This window comes from Symphalangus syndactylus, chromosome 8 (genome assembly GCF_028878055.3).
Source record: "Symphalangus syndactylus isolate Jambi chromosome 8, NHGRI_mSymSyn1-v2.1_pri, whole genome shotgun sequence".
NCBI lineage: Eukaryota > Metazoa > Chordata > Mammalia > Primates > Hylobatidae > Symphalangus > Symphalangus syndactylus.
The window spans coordinates 76,434,925-76,454,981 of NC_072430.2; the positions used below are offsets into that span (position 1 = coordinate 76,434,925).

General features: G+C 40.3%; 1 protein-coding gene across 7 annotated transcripts in view; it reads left to right on the forward strand.

Moving 5' to 3' along the window:
- The window catches only part of ITGA6 (integrin subunit alpha 6), a 221,759-nt gene that overhangs the window by 190,773 nt on the left and 10,929 nt on the right, over positions 1-20,057 (forward strand). For 6 of the 7 annotated variants that reach the window (XM_063644670.1, XM_055289742.2, XM_063644668.1 and 3 more), the window contains 16 exons: positions 225-313; positions 966-1,084; positions 4,232-4,330; positions 4,579-4,640; positions 9,318-9,478; positions 9,652-9,795; positions 11,529-11,644; positions 11,771-11,960; positions 12,054-12,137; positions 12,235-12,314; positions 12,468-12,545; positions 12,633-12,735; positions 13,979-14,152; positions 15,507-15,605; positions 15,704-15,814; positions 15,912-16,010. In XM_063644670.1, the coding sequence (XP_063500740.1) occupies positions 225-313; positions 966-1,084; positions 4,232-4,330; positions 4,579-4,640; positions 9,318-9,478; positions 9,652-9,795; positions 11,529-11,644; positions 11,771-11,960; positions 12,054-12,137; positions 12,235-12,314; positions 12,468-12,545; positions 12,633-12,735; positions 13,979-14,152; positions 15,507-15,605; positions 15,704-15,814; positions 15,912-16,010 (1,808 nt within the window). Of the gene's footprint in view, positions 1-224; positions 314-965; positions 1,085-4,231; positions 4,331-4,578; positions 4,641-9,317; positions 9,479-9,651; positions 9,796-11,528; positions 11,645-11,770; positions 11,961-12,053; positions 12,138-12,234; positions 12,315-12,467; positions 12,546-12,632; positions 12,736-13,978; positions 14,153-15,504; positions 15,606-15,703; positions 15,815-15,911; positions 16,011-20,057 lie in introns of all 7 variants that reach the window. The other variant, XM_063644669.1, reaches the window with a different exon arrangement.

Sequence of the window (20,057 nt, forward strand, 5' to 3'; positions counted from 1 at the left end):
CTGAGACAGGAGAATTGCTTGAACCCGGGAGGCAGTGGTTGCGATGAGCTGAGATTGCGCCATTGTACTCCAGCCTGGGCAATAGGAGCGAAACTCCATCTCAAAAAAAAAAAAAAAAAAAAAAGCCAAACAAATAAATAATAGTGCTTATGTCATCTTAAAACATTTTACTGGAGTGTTTCTAAAGCGTTTGTTAAAATGTTAAAATGTGATGTTGTCAACAGATATTGCAGTTGGAGCTCCGTATGATGACTTGGGAAAGGTTTTTATCTATCATGGATCTGCAAATGGAATAAATACCAAACCAACACAGGTAACCAAATAACTGGGATTTCTACAGCTAGAGTCTCAACTTCTTGCCCTATAATAAAATATTTAGGTTTAAGTGACTTTTCACACAAATCTTATTTTATTTATAAGTCCACAATAGTATAGATTTTTAAAAATGTATTACTAGAAGATACCTTCAAAATAAATGCAATGACTTGCTTGTTCTAACTGTAAAATTTCTTAGTTAAGTTAGGAATCAAAGTAATCCAAAGCAAAAGAATGTTATTCTACCCTGACGGCATAAAGAGAGGAAATATGGGCAAACAAAATAGATGACTGTAACTACATGGAGAATGTAGACACCAAAAATTAAAAATTTCTTTTGAGAAAAATAAGACTTGTAGGGAAGGTAGGGAGATTTAGTTTGAAATGGCCTGATTGACTTCAATAAACAAGCTCATCAGAAATGGGCTCTTTTCTGCTTTGAGATACTATGTAAATCGAATAACTTTTATGAAATGAAATGTATGAAGTGTTAGATCATATAGAAATTTATGACTCGTATATAATATAATTTACTTATAAGTGAACTCTCACATTTCAGTTCAAAAGAAACTTGTGTGTCTTTTTCAAAGCATTGTTAAGAAGCTCATGTTGATAGCCTAATGTCCATTCGGATGCCCTGTGTATTTCAGGTTCTCAAGGGTACATCACCTTATTTTGGATATTCAATTGCTGGAAACATGGACCTTGATAGAAATTCCTACCCTGATGTTGCTGTTGGTTCCCTCTCAGATTCAGTAACTATTTTCAGGTCTGTTATCTATGATTTTAGTGTTAAGCATGTTCTATAATCAGGTTACACTAAAATGTTGACCTTTCGGATTGAAATTTGTCATACCTATACTTCAAAGGTTTATATGAATTGTGAAGCTATTTCTTTTTCTTTTGAAGGTAGTAAACAATGTAATAAAAACCTATTTTCTAAAATCTTTTCCTCAAATACTTTAAAACATAGATCCAAGTTAGAATTTTTACTTCATATATTTTTAAAACCTTAATTTTGATGATGAAAAAACAAAACACATATAAAATGTAACAGTACAAAGAACATACAGAAGGAAACCCCCTATAATTCACCATGCATTATTAAACTCCAAGATCTTGATTTCTATTCTTTTATTTTCTGTGATTGGACCATGTATATTTAACAAAACTAAGACCATAATTGTGCATAATTTTGTAACCTGCTTTTATCTCTTTAGGATACATAGTGGACTTTTCCTGTGTCACTGAGTACTTTTCCAAAATGAAGTTAACAACTGTCTGTGAGGCATCTTCTGACAGATTCAGAGCTTATTTAACCAACTGCCGGGCTCTCACTGGATGGTTACGTTGCTTCACAATTTTTTTTTGCCCCCATGATATAAAAAGCTGTGGAAAACATTCTTACTTTTGTTTATATCCTTGATTATTTCCTTATTATAAATTCCTGGATGTGAAATTGATATATGTGCTTCAAGACTTTTGATTCAGTTTCACCAAGATGACCTCCCGAAATGGTTCAAGATTTCCCATCCGTGGTGTTTGAGTCTCCCTTTAACCAGCGCTTTCATCACTGCTGGAAATCACCATTAAAAATTGGAGGATTTTTTTTGTTTTTTAATTTTCAAAAAGTAGCAGATTTATTTTTTTTAAAAGTTAATAATATAGAATTATAGAAAATCCAGTACATTATTCCCATCTTCCATAAAACTTCTGAGCATTTCTCTACTTTTAGGGTATCATCAAAAGGCTACACTGTAACTTCTGCTGTCTAATCTGGTTTTTATTTAATCTTGGGCTATCTCTCCTTGTCAATACAATAGATGACCTAACTTTTGTCAGTTGAATGTTTGCCTCTGTGTGTAATTGATATTTTAATATCCTTACTTTCCTGTCCTCATAAGTAGGTTGACTGTCAACCCTGTACACTTGTTCCCTCTTTACTTGCAGACAGTATGAAAGTAAAATTCAACAACCCTTTGATAAGAAGAGGACTAACCTCCCCTTATTTTACAAATGAGGAAACTGAGGCACAGGACTTGGCTTGAGCTTTTAAGGCTGAAGCCTGAGAGACAGAATGTAGCACCTAAATCTTCCCGACTTGAATCCCATGCATTTTTTCTACTAAATCGTACTAGCACTTCAGGGTAGCTAGTAAATAAACACCAATTTTAAACATGAGGCAGCCAAACTAATAAGACTTATTTTCTATGTTAAACATAATTCATGTATACTTTGCCCTCAAAATTGTGTGTTGTATGTTTAAAAAACAAATTAAAATATGTTCTAGGCAGAAATGTCTGTTAAAATACTACGATGTGTAAAATACTGTATCTGTGGCAACTGATTTTCAAATACTTGTGAATTTTTGCCTTTTAAATATGCTCTCAAAACTTAAGAATGTATCTAGTTAGTATCTTAGAACCTAGCAGCTGTCTAAATGTAAAATAAAAATAGAATGGTAAACAATAAAGGAAAATAGAAAAACAGGGAATGTGGGCAGTATTTGACCCTTTATTGGCCCCCACTTTCACCATGAATGGACTTGTGCTCTCTAGCCTACCAACAGATTGATTCCAGAAGTTTGAGCTAGCTGTTTGGATTTGGAATGCATTTTCTTATAGAAACACTGTTCTCCAGAATGGCTGGGTTTACCACAAGCCCACCAGAGTCAGCCTAACTGAATCCACGTGGTAATGAAACCCCAGGCCCCATTCTGAGTTCTGGTGGGGAGCGATGGAGGTGGGCCTCCTCACCCACTCATACCCCTCAACCCACCGCATACCTGCATTTCTTGTGCCTGTGGCAGCAGTCGGGCCACAGACCCATGGAGACCCCTGTGGCTGCTGGGAGCAGGGCAGCCAAAACATACGAAAAGATGTTTTCAGATGGTGAACCAGAGTAAGGCGTGGAATTGGATTCCAGCTTCTCAAGTGTTTGCGGGGTTGCAGTAGGCAGTGCAGAGATGGGAAGAGGTTTAAAAGTTCAAGTTTTTGCTTGCAGAGATATCGTGGGGGTAGAAAAGTTGTCAATCCTGGCAATAGGAAGGCAAAGACTGAAGGTTGTGGGTGGGAGACTCCAGGGGAGGCTGAAGAGTAGGGCAAGTGTTTGTACAATGGAGATTCCCAAGTTCAGGATCGCCTGTATTAATTCACATACTGTAGACACGCTGAGCATGAGCATCTCTGGTATTAGGTGTTTATTGGTGTAATTCTTCCAGAGGGTATGTTGGCAAGACTACTCGTAATGAAAAATGCACATATTCTTTGACTCCAAAATTCTGCTGCTAGGAATTTATCCCACAGATAAACTCAAGTGTGTGCACAGATGATGTTTGTGAAAGCAGAAAGCTCAACAACGTGAATGTTTACCGATTTAGGTACTGGTTTAATAAAGGATGTTACATTGATACGGTGTAACGCCATCAGGTGTGAAAAACAGTGAAGTAGATCTATGTGTATATACAGGACAAGACCTCTGAAATGAATGAGAAAAAGCCACATACAGAGCAATGGCAATTAAGTTCCCATTTAGTTGAAATTATACATATATTTTAATATTTAATTTTAGATAATTTTAATAGACATGTCTGTAAGAACATACAAGGCTACTTGGGTGTTCGGGTGGGAATGGAGACAAAATATTTACTTTAAAACTCTGAAACCGCTACATGTTGCACATGTACTCATAGTGTGTACGTTTTTAAACAAATATTGTATAATGAGGCTCTGCATTGTATACATTTATATCTATTAACAGTTTTCTTCTTCAGCAATGGGGGAAAACGTCAAGTGTATTTTTTTTCCTGTGTTTTTAAGCTGTGCTGGGCAGCTAAGGATGCCATCTAGTATGTGAATTAGTCTCACATTCTAGGTAACAAGAGGCTGAGCTTGTTTTTCACTCCTTTTGTCTTCAGATCCCGGCCTGTGATTAATATTCAGAAAACCATCACAGTAACTCCTAACAGAATTGACCTCCGCCAGAAAACAGCGTGTGGGGCGCCTAGCGGGATATGGTGAGCGTCCCTCTGTCTTGGTGGGATCCCCCTCAGTTTCCCACCTCCACTTCATGATGACTATTGTCCTGAGGAGCCACAGGGAAGATGATGGGAGTGCTGGGCAAAGGGAAGAGGGTCTGTCAAGTGTTTTTATAACATGTTGATCATCAATGGGCAGTGGGGGGACTGGAGAGCTAGGGAACATGTTGGGTTTTTTCCACTGCAATAATAGATCTTTTAAGAAATATGTGTTTGATTTTATTCAGCCTCCAGGTTAAATCCTGTTTTGAATATACTGCTAACCCCGCTGGTTATAATCCTTCAATATGTAAGTACCTAGTACCTTTAAAATATGTCTATTTTCTGTCTGCCAGGTTGAAAGTTCTGCATAAATCACGGAAAAATAAAACTGCAGTGGCCAACATGGGTCTGTCAATTCTTGTGTAAAGAATTAAATGTATGTTTTGTCTCCCTTTTAATCAGGAGGGCACAGCACAGTGAGGGAGGGAAAAAACTCCACTTGGTCGCCGTTTGAGTTTTCCAGAGCAGATGGTTTAGGACAGAATGGCTTGGAAAAGTACTTATTTGCTACCACAACCGTTTCCTCCGTTTCTGTCTTTGAAAAGCAGTGTGGAAAATTGATTTTGTGGTTGTGAGGTGGTGGGTGGTGGCTGGTGGTTGTGAAAGGGCAACGGCAGGAGCCAGAGCACAGCACAGAGTTGCTGCCAGGCTGCCTTCTCTTCCCCACGCCCCCTCCTTCCCAGAACACCCACCCTGTGTTCCCAAGAGCAGGCCCCTAGGGAATCTGCAGGCCGGCCCTGAGAGGTCAGAGACCTGGTCTCTGCTCCTGGTTTCAGCTTCGATACTGACTGACCCACAGGGCAAGTCCCTTAACATTTGAGTTTGTTTTCCTATCCGTTCAGAACAATGCCTAATAGTCATTAGTGCATACAGTTGTGCTGGAGATCAACCGAGAAGACATGAAAAGCAGTTTGTCATTTATTAGATACTGTTCTGCTTCCTTTTTTTGTAATTCAAAATAAGATTTTTTAAAATTTTTGTGGATACATAGTAGGTGTATATATTTATGGGGCAACTCAAGATTTTTGACAAGAATTTTGACACCATTAATGATACTCTTAACAATAGTGGCCATAGTAAGCTCTCCTCTGGCATGTTTTAACAGCAGCCACACTTCTTCAGCTGTGAGTCACCTGACCCCTGGCTCCAGAGTCAAGGCCAGGGGCATAGGAATTCCAAGAAAATCTTTTCTGCAAAGAGGAAGTGAAAAGAATGAGGAAATTCTCATCCCAGGTCCGGCCATGGTCCTGGCAGTTTGGGATTCTAGTGTACTGTATCTGCCACCAAGGGACACTTTGTGAAGAACAAGGTCATTCTGTCCTTTCATATGGTTGTCAGCCTTTACGATACTATGAGGTAATGAGTCCTCTGAAGTGTTCTCCCTGTTATCTAAAGTAGTACTGTTTTCTTTATTTAAAAAGATGTCCCTTAAATATTCCAGAATATAACTTAATTCAAATAACCTAAAGTTGTTGCTTGAAACAGGAAAAAATAGCCACATAAGGACTAGGGTTTGCGATGGTGAATCCTCTCACACCTCACGGCTCTGTTCTTAGCTGTACTCTAATTCTTCTTTAACTTTATATGAAGTTTTATGTAACACTAATGAATGTATCCACTAAGACAACAGAATGAAGATACTGACCTGTGATAAAGTTCAATGAATTATGAAAAGGGACAGTTTAAATAAATGTACTATCTTTAATTTTTTTTAAGTCCCCCTTCACCTGATTCTCACTGTCATAAGCTCAGTTAGCCTTTATCTTTCCAGATTTCCAGCTGTCTGCAGGTGGTTTCTCCGTCTCCCCTTCTGTGGGGTCGTCTCCTGCTGTGTGGTCTCTCCATGGGACCTGCAGACCTTGCACGAAGCATTCTTAAAGTGGATGGATTATGACTTTGTGCACAGGGGGAGCTGTGGCCTTTCGCTTTGCTTTTTGATGCAGCCGGCATTTTGTCGAGTGTAGAAAGCAATTCTTTGTGTGGCTTTTAATGACAAGAAGATGTATACTGTGACTTCTCAGGATCTATCATCCTTTCAGTATCATTTGTGTTATTTTTACCCAAATGCCATACCTTACACTAGCCCACTTGGATAATGGGCCCTTTGCCAGTGTTTGGAATGAATTACAGAGACAACGAGAAAACAGTGATTCTTTGACTAGGCAGCTAGAGAAAAAGGGGAAACATTTTTATTCTATTCTGATGGCCATTTTTTCAAACCACTCTCAGTTTGACTGTAGATGTGAAATATCATCAGAGCACTCCTTGTCTTCCCCCAAATTAATCACCTATATAAAATACAGACTTTCTCCTAGCTGTAGCACAGCATTTGATGCCATGTGTATTACTTTTATGTAGCTACTCCATTAACCAAGTGTTTATGGATGGCCTATTATGGGTGGAACTTTCCTTTGAAGACATTCAAAGAACATTTGCTTTCATTGCTTTTACTTCCACAGTAAATTCTAAATGAACTAAGACAGAACTTCTACAAAGCTACATAAGTTAATACATCTAAAATCTTCTCCCAGTATCCAAGAATGTGAGCTTATTGTTTGACCGGGCTATTTTAGCTCAGCAGTCCTCAGATGTGGTGTTCCATACATATAGATATCTATAATTGAGCCGTAATGAGTGTTCTACTTGGCTTGCCCCTCAAGTGGTTAGCAAAGGTGGCCTGCAAAGATTTTAAGATGATGTGGACTGTCTGGAAGGTTAGGGAAGGTTAGAGTGAATCTGGCAGATAAACGGTTTTCCTGCACCCACACCTCCCATACTTTTGCTGTGAGGGGCACTCAGCGTGTGAGCCTTTATCTGGTTCATTGTGAAGCTAGCAGGTCACATAAATGGATGATGTCAAGGCTGCAGAGGGCCTAAAATGGGGGAGCATTCCATTTGGCAGCTGTAACATTTAAGAATTCTCCAGATGGACACAAAAATTACTACTGAAACTGTCAGTGTTTCTAAATTTTGGTCTGAATAGCTCACATTCAGCATAAGAATGTCACATCGTGTGTGTGTGCAAGTGGGGAACCAGTTACTCCCACTTCTGTTCATCTGTTCTATAAATCATATGTCTATCAGGTGTTGTGCTAGTTGCTGGGGACTGTGGTGGGGAATAAGACTGATGTGATCCTTGTCCTCGGCTTTGCCCCACTGTGGGAGACAATCAGGAAATGACAGCGTAGTGGGCCTAAGTGTAGAGACTGGAGAGATGGAATACTCTAGGATCGCGAGGAGAGGCCAGGACAGGCTTCCTGGAGGAGGTGAGGTCCAAGCTGAAATCTGAAGGGGAAGGGAGGGCTTAGCCAAGCAGGCCAACACTGCTGGGAGGTGGAAGGGAGAAGGGAAAGACAGCCAGCTGAGGGAAGGAGTGACTCCTGCGGTGGTTAGGAGGCAAGTGAGACCTGGGCATCTAAGACCCTGTAGAAAGCAATCACCTTTTGTGTTTGTGATAGAGACTTAGAAGCTGGTGCTGCCTCTGTCCCTCTAAGTATGACCCCAAGCCTCCCCAAAAAAGGTCTCTTCCAACTCTAAAGTGAATATTAGAATGTGAGTTATTCATTTTCTGTGTTTTCTGTAGCAGATTTTTGTCCTGGAGGTTGCCTTCTCTAGCCCTCTGCACACTTTGGTTTGCTTTCCCTTTTGATAGTTAGTGAGTGCTCAATGAATGTAAGTAATTTAAGTATTGGCCCATGAAAAACAAAGTTAGCAGCCACATCTAATGAACCAACAAAGAATGCGTTCTGAAGTCAAAAAATGAGATTCTGATTGTCCACATCCTAGCTTCCCTCCAGGTTCCATTAGTGTAGGTTATCAAGAACAGGCTGTGCCTTCTAGCCCAGTGCAAGGTAGGCAGTTTGGTTATGGGAGCTATATTATGCTGATCGACAGGCCCTCCATCCACTCAAAAATATATAATTTACCTTTTAATTCTTTTTTATCTTTATTATTTTTTATTTTTATTTTTTTGAGAAAGTTTTGCTCTTGTTGCCCAGGCTGGAGTGCAATGGCATGAATTTGGCTCACTGCAACCTCTGCCTCCTGGGTTCAAGCGATTCTCCTGCCTCAGCCTCCTGAGTAGCTGGATTACAGGCATGCACCACCAAGCCCAGCTAATTTTTGTATTTTTAGTAGAGACAGGGTTTCACTATGTGGGTCAGGCTGGTCTCAAACTCCTGATCTCAGGTGATCCACCCACCTTGGCCTCCCAGAGTGCCGGGATGACAGGCAGAATTCACTGCACCCGGCCTCTTTTTTATTTGTTAAGGTAAAGGTCTCATCCTACCATCAAAAGACTTCTCCATCTCTAAAATACATTATTCCTCTGTTTAGACAACTATCCTTTATCAGTGCTTCTTAAAACTTTAATATGTATAAGAATCATCTGGTGATGCTGTTATTACTAAAACAGATTCTGGTTCCGTAGGTGTGACTGGGCCTGAGGTTCTGCATCATCACAGGCCCTCAGGAGATGCTGCTGTTCTAGAGACCTTTCCCAGATAGCAAAGGCACGAGGCCACTTGAATAAGCATTGACTGTTTAAAGGGAGAAAATCAGTTTAGGTCCTCAGGGGGAGTGTTGGATTCCTCTGCTTATCGTTAGTATTCTGTGGGTTCATGAACTTCAGCCAGAAACTGATTCTTAATAACTGCTGCTGCCGAAAGGTTTTAACTTATTCTTGAGCTCCCCCAGGTGGCACAATGAAAATTTAACTTTGAAACATTGTTAACAGCAAAAGGAAGGAAAAAGACAGCTTGATTTGAACCATCACAATTGTGCAAATGCATATTACCAGGAAATACGAAGAGAAACAATGGCAATGTTTTCTACAAGGAATTAAAATCTTAAAAGGAGGTCAACATGCTCATGGCTGGATTGTGCATGAATGCACTTACGTTAATACGATTTTAATTTTATCTAGCAATTGTGGGCACACTTGAAGCTGAAAAAGAAAGAAGAAAATCTGGGCTGTCCTCAAGAGTTCAGTTTCGAAACCAAGGTTCTGAGCCCAAATATACTCAAGAACTAACTCTGAAGAGGCAGAAACAGAAAGTGTGCATGGAGGAAACCCTGTGGCTACAGGTGAGGGCTGCAGATGGTCACATCTGTTTTATGAAGAGGACAGAAAAAGGTTATATGGTGATATACAGATTTCTGAAATTTATTATAGCAACCTCTTAATCAATACAAAATCATTGTTTTGGAATTCCCCAACAGCATGTATACCCCACTTTGACTGCATGCTTTTCATGCAGGATAATATCAGAGATAAACTGCGTCCCATTCCCATAACTGCTTCAGTGGAGATCCAAGAGCCAAGCTCTCGTAGGCGAGTGAATTCACTTCCAGAAGTTCTTCCAATTCTGAATTCAGATGAACCCAAGGCAGCTCATATTGATGTAAGTCTCTCTGAATTTCATTTTGCCGAAGTTTTTTGCCATTTTTGATGCTAAATCAAATGTCTTTGAAGGGAATAGAACTAGTGATTTGCTTTAAAGGCCATTCTTTTGTATTAATATGTTTCTAATGTATGCAAAGTTAGAGAAGACTTGTTTCCCAAATTAGCAATAAACATAAAAACATGAAATACAATTTGGGGCCAGAGCATATTTTCCTTCCTCATTTTTGGTCATTATAACTTATCGAGACTATAAATGGTAGAGCTTATATTCTAACACTGTTTCTCCTTTAGCTGTACATAGAAAGAAAAATACATTGTGTTTTATTTACCAGAGAACACTGAAATGTAGAAAATAATATGTTGCTAGTCAGAACATTAAAATCAAGGAATATCAAAATTCAGCAAAGCAAAAAAGTATTATTAGCATACAGTAGTCATTTAGTGCCTAATATAACCTAAGTCATCTTTGGAAGAAACATGTATATTAGATGGCCTGCGGGATACCTCATATGAGGTGGGGTCTGTTTGCTAGGGGTTTAGGATGGTTGAGATGCAAGGCTAGCCCGGGGAGCGATGACAGCTTGATTTGGCATTATGTTCTTGCTTTCAAAATCTAATTGATGATGAACGGGTGTGGTGGCTCATGCCTGTAATCCCAGAACTTCGGGAGGCTGAGGCAGACAGGTCACTTGAGGTCAGTTTGAGACCAGCCTGGCCAACATGGTGAAACCCCGTCTCTACTGAAAATACAAAAGTTAGTGGGTATGATGGAGCATGCCTGTAATCACAGCTACTCAGGAGGCTGAGGCAGGAGAATCACTTAAACCCGGGAGGTGGAGGTTGCAGTGAGCCGAGATGGCACCACTGCACTCCAGCCTGGGCAAAAAGAGTAAGACTCTATCTCAAAAAAAAAAATCTAATTGATGATGAGTGTCTGTCCACTCTGGGGCTCCTGGTACTGGTGCCTTACTGAGGCAGCTTTGCGGAAGTGAGTCCTCACTGTCTCAGGAGCTGATGCTTACATCTGCATATTGTCAATCATTTTTGTCACCAAATATAGTTCCTTATACTTCTGTATACTTTTATGTACTTTTGTTGTTATCATGTTAATATTTCTTGTGTACATTCCCAGCTCCATAGCTAGAGATGATTTTCTGTTTATTGGTGTGATTATCAAGAACCCATTAGCATGGTGCTAGTATGCCGTTTGCTTACCTGACCTTAAGCTCTCTGTTTCATCATCTCTACAATGAGGATCATAATAATAGTATCTTTTTAGAGGCCTGTTGTGAGGATTAAATGAGTTAAGATATGTAAGTCCAGTATCATAATAGTTGGCATCATTATTATTATTGATACTTCTTATAGTAGCCCTATAAAGTTAGAATGGTGGTATCTCCACGTTACCTATGATGAAACTTGGACTCTGAAAGGTTAAGTGACTTGCTAGCTAAGTAAGCGGTAGAGCTGGGTTTCAAACCCAAATCTGTGTGGCTGCTGGGTCACACTCTTCTATACCACACTGCCTCTATGCCCTGGTCAAAGTGTTCTTCAAACACAATTTTACTAAAGGACAGAATGGAAATTTGATGTGTGGTAAAGTACATTTAAAGCTTGAATTCTGCATTGGTAATTGTCACACAGGGAAATGAACTGTGTGGAATAGCCACACATCGATGCCTTCCTGAGTCCTGAATGGTGTAAAATGACAATAGTTTCGTTTTCCTACAGGTGCACTTCTTAAAAGAGGGATGTGGAGACGACAATGTATGTAACAGCAACCTTAAACTAGAATATAAATTTTGCACCCGAGAAGGAAATCAAGACAAATTTTCTTATTTACCGATGTAAGAATCGTTCCGTAGCACTAGCAAAAATGATTCTGGCTTCATGGTGGCTTTGTGTTAAGAAAGTTTACTGGAAATGTATTGAGGACTTTGCCTTTTTGTTCTTGTTTTCTTTTTTTTTAATAGTCAAAAAGGTATACCAGAACTAGTTCTAAAAGATCAGAAGGATATTGCTTTAGAAATAACAGTGACAAACAGCCCTTCCAACCCAAGGAATCCCACAAAAGATGGCGATGATGCCCATGAGGCCAAACTGATTGCAACGTTTCCAGACACTTTGACATATTCTGCATATAGAGAACTGAGGGCTTTCCCTGTAAGTATTGTTAAGAGACCAGCTGAGAGGGGAAAAAACCAACACTGTGTGGCGAATGAGTGGATTGTGACCTAGTGCGTGTTTCTTTTGCAGGAGAAACAGTTGAGTTGTGTTGCCAACCAGAATGGCTCGCAAGCTGACTGTGAGCTTGGAAATCCTTTTAAAAGAAATTCAAGTGTAGGTGATGCCTTTATATACTGTATTTTACTGTTTTAAATACCATTGCAGTGTCTATATGCACGGCCTGTGTTAACAGCTATTTATGTTTTTTTAGGTCACTTTTTATTTGGTTTTAAGTACAACTGAAGTCACCTTTGACACCCCAGATCTGGATATTAATCTGAAGTTAGAAACGTAAGAGTTACATCAACCTCTCCATTCAGAATTATTTCATGAAAACATGGGCAGTCAATGAATTGGCCCTGATCTACCTCATAAAAGAAGTCTAATTGTAGTGAGAAAACTGACTGGTAAAATACAACCCTATTGTTTCCTTTTCATTTTCAGAACAAGCAATCAAGATAATTTGGCTCCAATTACAGCTAAAGCAAAAGTGGTTATTGAACTGCTTTTATCAGTCTCGGGGTAAGTGTTTGTGTTTAGCATAACAAATCAATGTTTGAAAGAACCATTTACAATCCTCACTAAAACTGGTGTTTTTTAATTTGACAGAGTTGCTAAACCTTCCCAGGTGTATTTTGGAGGTACAGTTGTTGGCGAGCAAGCTATGAAATCTGAAGATGAAGTGGGAAGTTTAATAGAGTATGAATTCAGGGTAAGTTGGAGCAGTTGGTCTTTTCATTATACCAAAAGCTGACATATACTAGGTATGGTCTTGTGTATGTCATTTTAATAAATCAGTAATATTAATAAGCATTATAAATAAATCATAGTTAAAAATTAGTTTGCCAGCTTTTAAAGAACATACTGGCTTATAGTAAAAATTTTATCCTCCAGGATGGAGAACAACTGTCACTGTTCAGAATCCAGTTCAGTTTAGAATGCGTTATGATTTATTCCTTCCTCCTTTATAAGGTCATCTTTCTTATTGCTTGTGGTTGAAAGAATATTAATGTATGCCTAACAAGCCCAGTTTTGTGGTGAATGTAGATTTGGTATATGCCTGTAGGAAAGGCAGTGATTGGCTCTGAACCATTTCAAAGCAGGCAATCACAGTGACTCTCTTTCCTGTTGAATAAACATAAACACGTGGTACGGAGTCCGCTCGTTAACTCACACATGGGTTTAGGTCTATGTGGCTGAAATCACATTCCTGAAGGCATAGTGACCATTGTGGTGAAAGCCTCAAATGGCAAGCATGGGCCCACCTTTGACTCCGGCAGAATGAAGAGGCTGAATTCTCCTCTGTGTGTCTCTTAGCATTACAGACACAGCTGGGGCAGGTGGTGGTGGTGGTTATGATCTCTATGCAGGTGCAGCTGGAAAAGAAGTCTTTGGGTTCCGGAACAGTCTCGACACCAAGAGGGCTCTTACCTCCTGTGTTTGGCTTCTGCTGCAGGACGTCGCTCTGTTCCCAGCTTGGACTCTCAGATTCATGGCTGTCCTAATGGTTTTGCAGAATCTCCTCTGGGACAGAGGCAGCTTCATTTTTGCAGTGGATGGGGTTTTCCAGAAGCAGGTTGTTGGTACACTGCCTTGGCCCAGGCCTTGTCATTGGCCAAGCAGGGTGGTTACAGGGCAGTTCACAAATTCACACATGATTTTCCCTGGGCATATGCTGAGAACATGGTATATCTACACTGCTGGTTCTGTTGCATACAGCAGTTGTTCCTAGAACGAGTTAGCTATCATTTGTCCTTTGACCTTTTTGTTTTTATTTACAAAAATCTTTAGGCACAAGTCTTTATTTTGAATGCCCTATCTATAGTCCATTTTTGGAGCCTGTGCTTTTATTATAGGATTCCGCTAGATATTTTAGCATCTTTCTCTTGGTAATAGGAGCTGCTACTTTACATTGAAAAGATGAGACTGAGATAATATGTATTACTTTCTAACAGGTAATTAACTTAGGTAAACCTCTTACAAACCTCGGCACAGCAACCTTGAACATTCAGTGGCCAAAAGAAATTAGCAATGGCAAATGGTTGCTTTATTTGGTGAAAGTAGAATCCAAAGGATTGGAAAAGATAACTTGTGAGCCACAAAATGAGATAAACTTCCTGAACCTAAAGGTATGTTGGTAGATTTATCTAATGTCTCTGTAAATGCAAATTAGAGAAACTAACTTTTTGGGGGAAAATCATTACTGTCCCTAGGAAACTGGCATATTCTGGCAGGTTGACTTTCTCTTTTTGTCACAATTTCTCTTTTCTAGTTGAGTAACTGAGGCAGGCTGAAGCATTTTTGCTGGTTAGTGACCATTATAGTACATAAGGCAGAGTCATTCAGTGCTTGCTGAGGCAAATGGTATTTTCTGACATTTCATCATGACCCAGTATGTTACATAATAAGGAGAACTGGGGGATGCTCCTGGGTAATAGTAGCTGCTATTACCCAGGGGCCAGCCAGTGTTCACTCCAAGTAGAACCAAACTCATTGGAAAAGATAACGGCATCTTAGCAAGTAACCTTGAAAGCTTTTTATGCTTATTTTTAAAATAGTAATTATTTATTGTGTACTCATTGTGTCTCAGGAACTATGCTAAGCATTTTGTTTTCATTTTCTCATTTCATTCTCTGGATGGTCCTGTGAGGGAGTTTCATTATCCCTACCATTTCACAGATGAGGACATTAAGATTCAGAGAGCAAGTAACTCTCTGTCACTCAGGTGTTGAGACAGATTCCACATTCAAGCCCTGCTCTGCCTGATGTCAAAGCCTGTACTGTTAACCCCTCTCTCTATACTGCTCCATGCTTAGATAACTGGCCTATCATTTGTGTTCCAGTCTGATGAAGGTTTGCATGTTTCTTTCTTTTATTTTAAATTCTAAGGTGACTGGATATGATCAGTGATCAGAGTTGGTGGCTTATAGCATGATCTTCTACTCATCAACGTTAAAAATCAAGATAATCCATTATTACTAATCTTTGCTATAAGGAAAATGCAATTTTAAAAGTTCTTGTATGGCTTAGTTTTCATTGCTCTGCCCTGAATGAGCTATATGATGGGTCTTTTTGCTTCTTTCTCTGTTCTTCGGTGTCACTTATTCCTTCAAGATGTGCTAACTACCATGTTTTAGGAACAGAGCTGGAGGCTAGGGATACAGGAATAAGATTTGATCTCTGATCTCAGTATGCCCACAGTTTGGTGGGGATACAGGGGAACAAAGAAAGCATATTTCTCTTTCTCTGAGTTTTAAGGTCAGAGTGGGAATAAATTACTTAGTCCTATGAGTAAATCAATAAACTTGAATTTAGAGTGATAATACTTGCTGGTTTTATACTTCTGTGCCTTTGGCAGGAGAGAGGCAAATATTGTTGATTATGTGAACCTGGCACTGTTTGGGAGGGTATGCTCAAGAGGCTTCTATGGTAGCGACAAAGAATTACATAAATTGGAACTATTTTGGATATAATTTTTTTCAGGAGTCTCACAAATCAAGAAAGAAACGGGAAATTACTGAAAAACAGATAGACGATAACAGAAAATTTTCTTTATTTGCTGAAAGAAAATACCAGACTCTTGTAAGTATTTTTCAAGAGCTGTGAGTATTTGAGAGGATGAGGGGAAGGACTTCTTCAGAACAATGTCTTTTGGTGACCATTCTTCCTTTTCTCTCTAGAACTGTAGCGTGAACGTGAACTGTGTGAACATCAGATGCCCGCTGCGAGGGCTGGACAGCAAGGCGTCTCTTATTTTGCGCTCGAGGTTATGGAACAGCACATTTCTAGAGGTATGACCTTGGCGTGAGGCTGTCCCATGGAAGTAATTTGCCTTTGCCTAGGACACTTTTCACTTCCCTAATGCATTCACTAACTGTCTCCAAACAGGAATATTCCAAACTGAACTACTTGGACATTCTCATGCGAGCCTTCATTGACGTGACTGCTGCTGCCGAAAATATCAAGCTGCCAAATGCAGGCACTCAGGTGAGAGGTTCCCCAGCTTCATTCAGGTTCAGAACATGTCTCTTTTCCCTGTACCCCACACTCATGTCCTGAAGTCATGTGCTTTGGTGCTCATTTCCCTCATAGCCCCATTATGGAGAAAACTGTCTTAAGGTACTGGCACTGCAAGCTGTATTTTAATAGAATCATTGAAAAAAAGAAGTAAATCTAGGGTCATCCAGTTCAGCAGTGCCCATGGTAGGTTTGAGAACTATTGGCTCAATTCAGAGAATGGGTGCACCTCACAGCCCTCTAGAAACCTGTCTTCTACCATCTCTAATGCTGCAGCCATTGGTGTAACGCCCCAGTGATGGCCTGTAGCTTGGCCACCTGTAATTATTAGAAAAGATCTCTTCATAGCTGAATCCTGAACTGAACCTTGTAAGTCCCTGGTTATGCCCCTCAAACAAGTCTAAAATAAGTTCTCTCTCTCGGCCATGTAGCAGCCTCTCAAATAATTGAAGGAAATGGTCATGCCTCCTTGGATGTTTCCTATTCTTCTCAGAGCTTACGCACCCAGCTCTTGAGTTATGCGTCACATTGGGCAGAGGTGAACTGGCTGCTGGCCTCTCCCTTCCTGGGCAATGTGATTCCCACGTGGACAGAGCAGCTGAGGGTGGGGTCTGCTTGGTCCCACTTACCCTGGGGCCTTTACCTCTCAGCATCTTAGCACCACACTTCTGTCAGAGCTGCCTAAAATTTGCTTTTTCAAACCATTGCTGAGCAGCATGTTTGAATTTCTAGCAGCCGCTATTTTTCTGTTAGTGTTCTACCGAAACTGCCAGGTGTTTTCATCAGAATTTGTTGTCAAGCTGTGTTTCTAGTATCCTGTCCTTGAGCTATTTGTAAACATCTAAATGTATGCCTTTAAGTGTATCCTTACATTTTATGTGATTTGCTTTGGGTCCATTGTTTCAGTTTGCAAAGTAATTTTGAATCTTGCTTCATCATTTGCTTTCTCAACTTTCTATCCCTGAAAGTTTTAAAAACTGAGAAGCATGTTCTCTATGTCTTCATCCAGGTAATGACAAATATGTTGAATAGGACTAGGTGTAGAACCTTGTAGTGAACCAATAGTGAGGGGTTCTCTGTGGGAGTCTAGAACCCACAGGGACTGGTATAATGATCTCGAGGCAGAATGACTGCATGTCATGGTGGGAATCATGAATGGGAATGTTTTGCAAAAGAGTCTGGAGAAAGAAATGCTGCAAATTACTGTTCTTAGTTAATCTGCCAGTCTGCTTATGGAAATGTTCTGGATTCAGTCATTTAGCTAGCTGAAAATTCAGGGAGCCTCCCTAATCATTCTGTTTTCTGAAATATAGCGGTCCTTATGATTTATTATCCAAATAAGAATACATTTTTGTGTTTTTATTTGGTTTTTTGAGATGGAGTCTTGCTCTGTTACCCAGGCTGGAGTGCACTGGCGCAAACACGGCTCACTGCAGCCTTGAATGCCTGTGCTCAAGCAATCCTCCTGTCTCACCTCCTGAGTAGCTGGGACCACAGGCATGCCACCACGCCCAGCTAATTTTTCAGTTTTTTTGTATAGCCAGTCTCACCATGTTGCCCAGGCTAGTCTTTAACTCCTGGGCTCAAGCAATCCGCCTGCCTCAGCCTCCCAAAATGCTGGGATTATAGGTGTGAGCCACTGCACCCAGCCCCAGGATACATTTGCCTGAGACAAATGCTGTACTGGGCAAGCTGCTGGGATAAGTGGTATCAGCCAGCACTGTCCTGGTCTCTCCAGGACATATCAACAGGCATCATAAGGGACTTTCAAATAAACCACACCTTCCCTAAGGATCCTTTCTCTGCATCTATAAAGGCAGCAGGTATAGCTTTCTATAACCGTAAATCAACAACTCTGAAAATCACTGAGATTTCAGAGCTAGACAGAGAACACTTTAGAGGGAAGGGACTAACATTAATGAAGCCTTAATAAAATGTCTACAACTTACTAGATACTTTATACTCTATCATTTAAACTTCAGAAAAATGCCAAGGGTAAACATTGTACTCATTTTACAAATAAGGAAGCAGACTCAGAGAGGGGATATAATTTGAGACCCTTGATTGAAACCCGTAATTGTCTGACTTCAGGGCTTCTGTTCTTTGACTCTGTGACACTTGGTCCCCTTAAAGTCCCCAAATCTCAAATTTAGATAAGAAAACTGAATCCAAGGAAAGCTATCTCCCCCTCACGGTCACCCGACCAGCAAGTAGAGCTGAGACCAGACCTTGGGTCTGATGTCTCCTCTTCAAGTGCTCTCTTCTTCTGGAAGATGATGGAACTCTGGGGCCCCTGGTGTCCAGTCTAATGACTGGGTCACAAATGAAAATGAGGTTCTCTTGGGCATTTTATGTTCTTAGAGCTTAGAGAACTCATGCCTCCCAATGGGAATTGATGTCTTCACAAATTGGTAGATTTGTGAATTGGTTACTGGTCTCATATCTAGAACCCATGTCTTTTGAAAATGAGACATTTTCTTAACCTCTAGTCTTCTGACACCTTTTCTGTTTTCTGTGATTTCTGAAATACAATAGCTCGGATGTCATATCTGCACATTTCTTGAGTAGTTTAAGCTGTAGTTTTTCTGGGCTTTGAAGATCTAAGCTTAATTTGGCTTAAAAAAGCAAAAAAACTTTTTTGTTTCTTTATAACCCAACCAATTTCAAGAGTTTTGTGTTCACCTTTTAATAAAACACAGTTAAACTTTGGGAGGCCAAGGCAGGTGGATTGCTTGAGCCCGGGAGTTAGAGACCAGCCTGGGTAACATAGCAAAACCCTACCTCTACAAAAAAATACAAAAATTAGCCAGGTGGGGTGGCACATGCCTGTATTCCCAGCTACTTGGGAGGCTGAGGTGAGAGATCACCTCAGCTCAGGAAGTCGAGGCTGCAGTGAGCCAAGATTGTGCCACTACACTCCAGCCAGGACAGCAGAGTGAGACCCTGTCTCAAAACAAACAATAAAAAACACTTTTAAATTAGGACACTATTATAATGAAGTCAGGGAGAGCAGAAGTCACATAATTGAGCCAGGTAAGCCATGCTATATTTTAGCATCAGTTAAATTAAATCCATGTTGTTAATAAACACCTATGAAAGACACAATGTATGCCTTCCCTGTGCTAAATGCTAGAGATGCAAAGTTGGGTAAGATACAGTGTCAACTGTTAAGAATGTCATGCTGTAAGAGACAGAACCAGGAAAACATCGTCAAATTAGCCAGGGAAATTGAGGGGGATTGTTTATTGGTTGTATTTATATTGTCCCCATTTATCCCTAAGGAGGCAAGTAGAGAGTATCCAAGCTTCCTGGCTGTCAAAATTTTTTTTAAAATGACCAAAAAAATGCATAATTCTTCAGGGGAGTAAGATTTTCCCTTTTGGTTCTTTTTTTTTTTTTTTTGAGACTGAGTCTTTCTCTGTCCCCCAGGCTGGAGTGCAGTGGCACGATCTCGGCTCACCGCAACCTCCACCTCCTGGGTTCACGCCATTCTCCTGCCTCAGCCTCCCGAGTAGCTGGGAATACAGGCGCCCGCCAACACGCCCGGCTAATTTTTTGTGTTTTTGGTAGAGACGGGGTTTCACCGTGTTAGCCAGGATGGTCTTGATCTCCTGACCTCGTGATCCGCCCGCCTCGGCCTCCCAAAGTGCTGGGATTACAGGCTTGAGCCACCACGCCCGGCTTCCCTTTTGGTTCTAAATTCAGAGAACAACTTAAGATATGGATCATTTTATAAGATGGCCTCTTATAAACACCAAGAGTGGATGATGTCCTTAATAGATAATTTTGTAAAAGATATGAAAATCCCTTCATTGGGTGACTTCCTGTACTGAAGTTCAATGAGAACAGTGGGTGGTACATTACAGAGTAATTTAGGGAAGGTATTTTGGCAGTTGACAAGCTAATGTGGTCTAAGCACTGCTCACTGATAATCGAATTTAATGCATCAACAGAGCTTATATCCCTCTTCCCCTTATGGGCACATGGTGGATGAGTTTCACAGGTGTGCGTCATCCC